General features: G+C 37.7%; 1 protein-coding gene across 1 annotated transcript; it reads right to left on the minus strand.

The window, feature by feature from the left end:
* Positions 1-321: 321 nt before the first annotated feature.
* Positions 322-8921, minus strand: LOC140166721 (aqualysin-1-like). The gene is made up of 7 exons (XM_072190223.1): positions 8787-8921; positions 8321-8462; positions 7684-7787; positions 4582-4726; positions 2229-2413; positions 1442-1613; positions 322-1244 (listed from the first exon to the last, which is right to left on the minus strand). The coding sequence occupies exons 1-7, from the start codon at positions 8892-8894 to the stop codon at positions 1102-1104; spliced, it is 999 nt and encodes a 332-aa protein (XP_072046324.1). The 5' UTR covers positions 8895-8921; the 3' UTR covers positions 322-1101.
* Between the last annotated feature and the right edge of the window lie 301 nt (positions 8922-9222).

The following is a 9222-nucleotide window of genomic DNA, read 5'->3' on the forward strand; positions in this document are numbered from 1 at the left end:
AATGATGATTTTTACAGATTTGTTCACAATCTCAGTGTGATTCACTTTAAATTAATATTTTATTGAAAGACTAGTCTTAAATTGAATATCTAACATGTCTAAAAAGTATCCAGAAGTCAAAATTGACAAAATGTCCACAAATTGAATAAGCATTATTTAATATTTGAGGGAACTTTTAAAAACTAAAGCTTGAAAAACCATCGGACCGACTTACTTAATTAATCAATTAATTAATTAATTAATTAATTAATTAATTAATTATTATTAATTAATTAAGTAATTAATTAATTAATTAATTAATTAATTAAATCTAGGCTGGTCAAAACCCATCTCTGCTTTCTCTGTCTCAGTATGTCAATGAGAAAAAATAGTTTCAAATTATACTATTTCATATCATTAAGTTTGGAGGAACATTATTACAAAAATTACAGCAATATAATGTAATACATTGATATTATGGCAACACACGACTATATTCATGTAATTTTGAAGCTGTATGTATATCTTCTGATTTATTAGCGTTCTGATTTAGCGTTGACCTATGAACCTATTATGGCCACAATTCTTCCTACTAAATTTATGACACCATAAACCGCCTTATCCTAAAGAGTCATAAAAGGCTGGTCGGTCAAATCCCATCTCTGCCGTCTCTGTCTCAGTATCAATGATCACTGTATGTATATCTTCAGCTGAGTTATAACAGATAACTTTTAGAATGTGTCACTGGAACTCCCTGGGGATTTAATCCCGACACTAAATGCATCTGGCCCCTTGGGGCCAGACGCGAAAAAAAGATCGAGATTTTTATACCATCGAAACCTTGGCTGGCTACATAATGTATTTTTAACTTGGTGTGCAAAATATTCCTTGCAGATTTATTCGCATGACCACAATAGCGCCATGTGTATATGTTCTGTTAACCGAATCAAAATCAACTGAAATTTTCGGAATAAGGTTTTTTTTCATAGATATCTACTGAAGCATACCATAAAAAGAGGATGTTAGAATCCCAAAATATATTCCTTTAAGATAATGATTAATATCGTCATTGAATTACAGTTCTTTGATAAGGATTGATTTCCATCACAGCTGCATTACACTTTAGTACCACTGGTACAACAAAATGTTTGGTGAGCCTGATCCGATGTTACTTAGTTTGTTGTAAGCTGAGTTGTCAATGAGAACTGAGGCGATCTGCGCGGGAGTATAACCAGGAGCGAACTCAAGAAGCTTAGCACAAGCACCTGAAAGAAATAAGAAGGTAGGATGTTAGACCGGTATTAGTTTTGGAATTATTTTAAAGACGGAATGGTACAACCCAATGATCTGAACTTTGTGCTAAAACCACCACAATAGCAGAACAACAACAACAGCAGCAGCAGCAGCAGCAGCAACAATATAAACAAATTGCTATCACTGAAAATAATGGCGTTTTACTGACCTGATACATGAGGGCATGCCATCGAGGTACCACTAATAGTAGCCGAATCAGAGTCAGAACGATACCAAGCGCTAGTGATAGATGAACCAGGAGCAAAGAGATCCAAACATGAACCATAGTTGGAGAAAGATGAACGCACGTCGCGGCTGTCGGTAGCCCCAACAGTAATAGCCTGGTGAAATGACAAATATTCATTCAAACAATTCGGTATATGTATAGTTAATGCAGGGCTGTCAACTCTCATGCATTGGCCGTGAGTCTCACGCATTGGGTCACTTTCTCACGACCTCACGCCAAGGTAGTATAATCTCACGCCTAGGTAGTAAAAGCTGGAAAATGAGTAAAATCTCACGCATCGGCATGAATAATGTGTTGCTCCTACCCCCGGGAGCTCGGGAGGAGAGTAAAATGGGGGGGTGGCTAGGAATCAAAATCTGGACTATAAAGGGAACTACTTGACCGCACAGGGTATCAAAATCACAATATCCCTGAAAGTCCAGTGAAGGCTGTCACATTTCCTGCATAGTTTGAAGAATTTCTAGTAGACCTAAATGATATCAAGATAAAAGTGAAAACCCGCAGTATCAAAAATGGAAACACACTTTATTTTACTTTATTTGTATCAATCCCGGAAATGTGTGAATTTGGTTCCCTTTGGATCATGGAAAGGGCATGATAAATGGGTGATTTTAAAAGAAATTTTACATTACACCTCAATGAAAGTCTAAAAGTATGAGCTGGTTCAGAATCCAATCCGAGAATCAGATTACCAACAAAACAGACTCACCTCTGGTGCTCTAGCTGGGGAATAATTGCAAGCATTAGCATTGTCATTACCAGCTGCCACGGACACCACAAAACCAGCATTGTAAAGATTCTTAACAGCCTGGTCCTCTGCATAGGATGCACCTCCACCTAATGACATGGAAACTACGGCAGGGGTTGAGCCGTAAACTCGCACGTAATCCATAGCTGTAATAATTAAATAAAAGGGGTACAGGGCGTTAGTCCGACACGCCGCTAGTCCGACACTCCGCTAGTCCGATACGCCGCTAGTCCGAATCTGAAATGCACTGCACCATTCCGACACGCCGCTAGTCCGAATCTAAAATACACTCTGCCAGTCCGACATGTCGTTAGTCCGAAAATGAAAACCACTGCGCTAGTCCGAAATTGAAAACCACTGCGCTAGTCTGAATCTGGAAAACACTCCTTCAGTCGGACACTGCGCTAGTCCGAATCTAAAAAACACGGCGCTAGTCCGAAACTGACAACCATTGCGCTAGTCCGAATTACTACAGCGCTAGTCCGAATCTGAAAAACACCGCCCAAGTCCGAATTTGAATTGGGGAAACACTGCGCTAGTCTGATATTCGGACTAGCGCAGTGTCGGACTGAAGAAGTGTTTTCCAAATTCGGACTAGCGCAGTGTATTTCGGATTCGGACTAGCGGCGTGTCGGACTGAAAACTGTGTTTTCAGATTCGGACTAGCGGCGTGTCGGACTGTTGCAGTGGTTTTCATTTTCGGACTAGCGCATGCTTTTTTCGGACTATCGCCGTGCTTTTCATATTCGGACTGACGCACCTCTAAGTATAGGGAATTTGTGTTGTCGGACTAGCGGCGTGTCGAACTGAGCGGTGCACCCCACACACGATAGTGTTGACAAAGCATTTCAACAGTAAATAAGAGAAGACCGTTTATTTTTCTGTTAAAATTGGTCTCAACCGTCCTATATACAGCTGACAAAATGACCAGTAATATTATATCCACGGATAGTTAATGGTCGAGATGAGGAATGAGATAAGCACGATGATGGGCTTCTGCAGACTAATGAGTTACCAATTGGTCGACAGGACATGCCGAAGGCACTTGTTATAAAAATGTTGAAAATCCCCTGGAAAATCCGCGGTTATTTAGCTGTTATATATGCTGCTTAGTGCAGGAGAAATGTTTAGTGGAACACCACAGGGAGTACATAAATCCCTATAAAAATACATCACAAAGTGTAACCCCGGGAATGACCATTATTCCAATACGGTTTATCGTATGCCAAATTTGCCGAATTGGCAGCAGAACTTATTCCTGCGCATATGATGACACCTCATTTGTTGTAATCAGGATAGTAGAACGTCCCTGTTGCAATGGTCCCATTGCAATACCATATTGATGTTGTGGCGTACATTTAAGGTGGAACTACACCCCTGATAAATTTTTAACCAATTTTGCATTTTTCTCAAAAAATAACTTCACAGTGGTAACAAAAGTTATGTATATTATAGGTGCAAGGAATCCAATTACTTCACTGAAATGTCAGTGATTCAAGACAAGTGGTTCATTATATATGTTAAAGAAATGAGGTACATTCTAGCGGTACCTCTTTCCTTGTCATAAATAAAGCACCGTTTGTCTTGAGTCACTGAAATTCCAGTGTAGTAACTGGATTCCTTGCCTCTATACGAGCGTAATATACATAACTTTTGTTACCAGAGGGTTATTATATTTTGAGAAAAATGCAAAAACAGTCACAAATTTATCAAGGGGTGTAGTACCACCTTAAATGAAAGTAACCCATTGAGTTGCAGTAAATCCTATCGACCTGTATTCAGTTTTTACCTCCTACAAATGCATTAAACAAAACAAAAAATAATCCAATGAGAGCCGAACACATTTCCTTCAATAGATACTGAATACGAGGTAATAGCATTTGCTGCAACTATTGGGGTACTCTCATTCTAAATGTACGCTGCAACATACTATTCCCTGGTAGAAGTGACGTAAGGCTACCATAGCAATAGATGAATACAATTTTTGAATATATCGCTCTGCACTACAACGTTCACGCGGTACATATGCATTGAACCATAGATGTCAAAGAAATGCTAATCACTCGCACCTGTAAGATTGGTATCTTTAAAACGAGCGGTATTGTATTCAGTCTATGATTACAAACATACACAGGTGATGAGCGAGTGGGTGATGAGTGCAACCTGCTTGTAGTGCAGGGCGATCTATTCAAAAATTATATTCATCTATAATTGCTATGGTAGTTATTCCGATTATTACTTCGACGGCGATATTTTGCTCAATGCTTTGTACAAACTTTGTATATGATTTTGGATTATAATAGTAAATACCTACCTGCAATAATTGTGTCGGTAGAGGAACCACCACTACATGGAAACACCCTAGCATTATAAAGTCTTACACCTTTTGCCAAACCGTAAGAAGCTCCTCCGATTGTTCCGGAACAGTGAGTTCCATGACCATTGCAATCATCTCCATTCTATTAAATAAATTTATATATGTTAATTAATGTTACTGAAATGCTTTTTGGCCAAAAGATAATATAAAGATTAATTAAACGCATCGTACTCGGTACAGCGTTCCGAGCACCATATCAATTTGTAAGCGCTCTTTAGCAAAGTCATAGTTCATTGAATTTACAACCGCATGACAAAACAGGCGAAAATAGTAACTTTTTGCACAAGATTTGCAATTTAAAGAGAATTGGTAATTGCTAATTGAAATGAAGCTAGTATATAGATAATATAAATGTGCTCTTTCATTTAAGGGATCTAAAATGAGCGTTTATTAGTTTCGACAGTATTTTTGTGGGACCTGAGAGCACCCCAGACCTATCGAATTCCATTCTGAATACGAAGCATGTCTTTCTGATATCAAATAATTTTCATTTTTTGAAAATCACAATATAATACAAATTTTATGACAAATTTTCAAATTTTTGATATAATACAGTCCTCGAAGTAAATTATATAAATCTAAAGATATATTCTTAAAGTGTATGTAGCAGGGAGGAAAAGCCGACGGTCAATTGAAAATTTTACCTTTCATATTGAAGATATGGATTTTTTCCCAAAAAGACCTAATTTTTTTGGTGTTTTGGGAAAAAAATCCATATCTTCAATACCAAAGGTCAAAATTTTCAATTGATCGTCGGCTTTTCATCCCACCTAAATACACTTTAAGTATAAATCATCAGATTTATAAAGTTTACTTCAAGTACTGTTAAATATCAAAAATATCAATTTTAATGATTTGCCATAAAATGTGTATTAAATTGCGAATTTCAAAAATCAAAATTATTTGATATCAGAATGACATTCTTCGTATTCAGAATGCAATTCGATATGTCTGATGTGCTCTAATGTCCCAAAATAAATACTGTCCAAACGTTCATACCCCAGCCCTTAATGATATAAAATCTGAAAAATATTGTAAGGAACTAGTAGAAGTAACCCTGGTAGCTTCGGAGATAATTGTGACAGACCATGTAATGCACGTGGAGGCTTTTACCTAGCTTAATACGGAGAAGTGATGTCTTGTTGGTGGCGTAATCAATATTGTTGAAGCCGCCACTGAAATTTGACTATTCTAACTTAAAAATGGCAAAGTGTTAAAGGGCATATATATTGCTCGGGCAACATCATACAATTGACAAGCTAATATTATGAGGACAATGAAAATGACTCCTTTTTGAGAAAATAAGTCAAAAGCCAACTGTAAGCGACTAGTTCCTTCGAACAAGACAGATTTGACCTAGAAACTTCTGTGGTGTTATGAAATGAAGTGTGCCAGCTGTGAGAGAATGGACTGGATGTAACACTCTCAATGCACAGAACGTATACTGTTTTATCAGAAAAAAACTCCGAATCAAGTATTACAAATTTAATGGTTTTTACAAAATATGGATTAAATCAGGCCGCTTCTTTATTATATATTAGTAAATTGTGATATTACAATTCACTGATATGTATATCAAATTGATTAGATATAATTATTTTGACTAAAAATATTTTAGATCAATGTTACCGTAAGAGCTTAGAATTTGAGCGTGAATATCAATGTTGTATTTATTATGCAAATAAACAATTTCAATGGCCTGGGAGCTAACCTTTTGTTGTCCATTCCCAATTTCTCGTGATGAAGGTCGCGCATTTATACATGAATGAACACCAAAAGAGCTCTAGGGCTCATGTGTTATGTACTGCTCGTGAACATAGTGTCCTCTTCATTTACTGTACGTCATCAGTCCGGTGCCTTGGTAATCAATCTCGCTTCGAACGGGGGGAGGGCCCGTACGAGCCAGCATTTTACCAACACAATTTATCTTTTTCAGGAGAAATACGAATAAAAAAATTGCAACGAGTGTCAACTTATAATGTAATAATTATTCTCAATAGATATACCCTTTTATCGTCATAAAGACATTTACGCCACTAATCACTGATGTTGAGGTATGCATTGGAGACTTCTATCTTTTGGCTGCTTTGAACCGTTCTAATCCCAATTTCGCTTTCGGAACTTGTTCAATACAGATCATGCGCGTATTTTTTGAGGGGGGCTTTGGGGCGCCAGCCCCGGGGTAAAAGCGGATGCGGCCAAAACGAAAGGGCGGCGGAAGACGAAGGGGCGGCAAAAACAGGGGCGGCAAAAACGAAGGGGCGGACAAAAAAAATTAGTAAATAAAAAATGGCGGAAAAATTAGATAAAGTATAAAAAGTTTTGAAAAAATGGTACTATACATCCAAATGTGTTGCTTTTAGGGCGCTAGCGCCTAAAATTTTTTTTTTTTGCTCTTCACTTTTCAAACCACCGAAAAAAAAGGGTCAACCTTTTCGGGCTGTTGGGGAAGGGGCGGCAAAATTGAATTTTCTTCAGCCCCCGGGGTTGGAACGGCCACGGTACGCCACTGCAGATTGGTCGAAACTAAAACTGATTACATTTTTTTAAAGAGAGTGTAATACTTTCTGATGTCGATGACCCTTTTTTAATATTTGAAAGAGGATCTGTATACACGCAAAGTGTGCATAGGTGACTAGAATCAAGACCAATGAAAATTAGCGTAGGAACTTCACTCCCAATTGTTTGTTTGGATTAAATTAAGGATTAACTATCAATTTGGCTTTCTCAAGAGAGTGACGTCAGTATTTTGTCGGAGTTACTTCGTACGTATGCAGATGTACCGACGTTGATCGCACGTGTAAACACGTCAGTTCTTTGAGTCAACGCGCGCGTGCCACTCTCCCGAGGAAGCCAAATGGATTATATCATGCCACAATTTGGATTTCGCAATTTTCTGGAATCGCGCCCGATTGCATTTTAACCCCACACAGTAATCCTTTATCCCTTTCCATATTCATGGCATTACCATGACATACCAAGAGTGTAGATAGCCTTTAGTGCTCCGTGTCCTTATAACATTAAAAGAACAATACTTACACCATTCTGGAAGTCCCAGAAGCTGTACGCCCTTCCTCCAAAATCATTATGGCTGTAACGAATCCCAGTATCAATGACGTACACATTAACGCCAGAGCCGCTGTCTGGGGATGTCAAAAGTTCATCAAATTTGATACACTGATTTAGAAAATATAATTCGTAGTGGTTCTCTCTCTTAAAGCCATAATCACGTTTTCCGTCAAGTTTTGATTTTGTTATTCTTTACAAAAAATGTTGAAATAATATAGTAATAACTGTCGGCAAGGGATTCTGTCCAGCTGAAATAACAAGGTACAGTGAAAGAAAACCCAAATGGCAATTTTGACCGTTTAACATGTAGTTCTATGGGGAACTTAAAGTCATGACTTTATGTCAAAATTGCTCTGTTGACCTACAAACACAACACATTTGGCTGATTCAATTTAGGTGTAAGTTGAGACATGTGTGGGCCCTAAACAAATATGCCCAAAAAAATCAGGTTTGAAAAAAACAACCAATTTCATATTATAAGATCGTATATTATAACTTTAATCTAATGTCTAAACCCATGCAGCCAATGAACATGCCGCTTCGATCATTGAAAAATACCCCCCCAAGGAATGCCATTAATCAAACCATTTCTATTGTCAACACTTACAATCATAACTGTACAGATTATCGAGAGGAAGATTCTCCTGGTTAACGCGATCTTGTCCCCAAGATGGAGGGTTATATTGGTTAGCCTGTGGACGAACCAGTCCAGCTTCTTCGATGTACTCAACTCCATCTAGACCACGGAGCTAATAAAACAGTGTGCCAAAAAGAATTGAAAAGTAAAGAACACGAAGAACATATTCACAGTACATCTTCTTGAAGACACTCGATAACCTCGATTATTATTGTTTCTATTTATCGTCAGTATACCTACTCTAAAATGAGCTATTGCATACTAATCATCATACTTTCTGATAAGATTAATATTAATTAATAAAAAATGTAGGCGCGATGCTGCAAAACTACAAGTTCATCCTGTATTATGAAAAGAGGCCATCTCCATTATAATTTTCCAACGTCGTATGATTTACAAGAATAGTATAAAATGAAAAAAAATGTTCCAATCTTACCCATTCTACAAATGTGTCAGGTATACGGAGTGAGAAGCCATTAAGGACATGGCCAAATTTGTATCTTATCTCTGCTTGTATCCCCTGTGCCACAGCTCCCAACTCCATAGAAGATATGAACTTATCTAGGTTGGTTTCATCCTAAAGATAAAAGGGAAAACCAATGTCACATCAGTACAGTAGAGTCAAGGGTAGAGTCAAGTAGATTGTTCCTTTGATGCCGAATCGATTTGCCGACAGGCTATTCACAAAAGTGGTCCTATTGTTTCGGACAGAGGGCTTCGGTCATTAAATCAGTTACTAACCTGACAGCATATTAACGTTTTACCCGGCAAGGACTGTCATTGTTAATAAAGTATACAAATATAAAGTCATGTGTAAGCACTCAACTTGAGACAAAGTAAACACTAATCGATAAATTAAAAAGTTATTTAGT

This window comes from Amphiura filiformis, chromosome 1, assembly GCF_039555335.1.
Source record: "Amphiura filiformis chromosome 1, Afil_fr2py, whole genome shotgun sequence".
Classification (NCBI taxonomy): Eukaryota; Metazoa; Echinodermata; class Ophiuroidea; order Amphilepidida; family Amphiuridae; genus Amphiura; species Amphiura filiformis.

Excerpts from the sequence above, each read along its gene's own strand:
- LOC140166721 (XM_072190223.1), bottom strand. The coding sequence starts at position 8,894 with ATGGAGTTGGGAGCTGTGGCACAGGGGATACAAGCAGAGATAAGATAC. Across the intron at positions 2,414-4,581 it reads TACCGACACAATTATTGCAG|CTATGGATTACGTGCGAGTT; the intron begins GTAGGTATTTAC and ends TAATTATTACAG. Across the intron at positions 1,614-2,228 it reads CCCCAGCTAGAGCACCAGAG|GCTATTACTGTTGGGGCTAC; the intron begins GTGAGTCTGTTT and ends TCATTTCACCAG.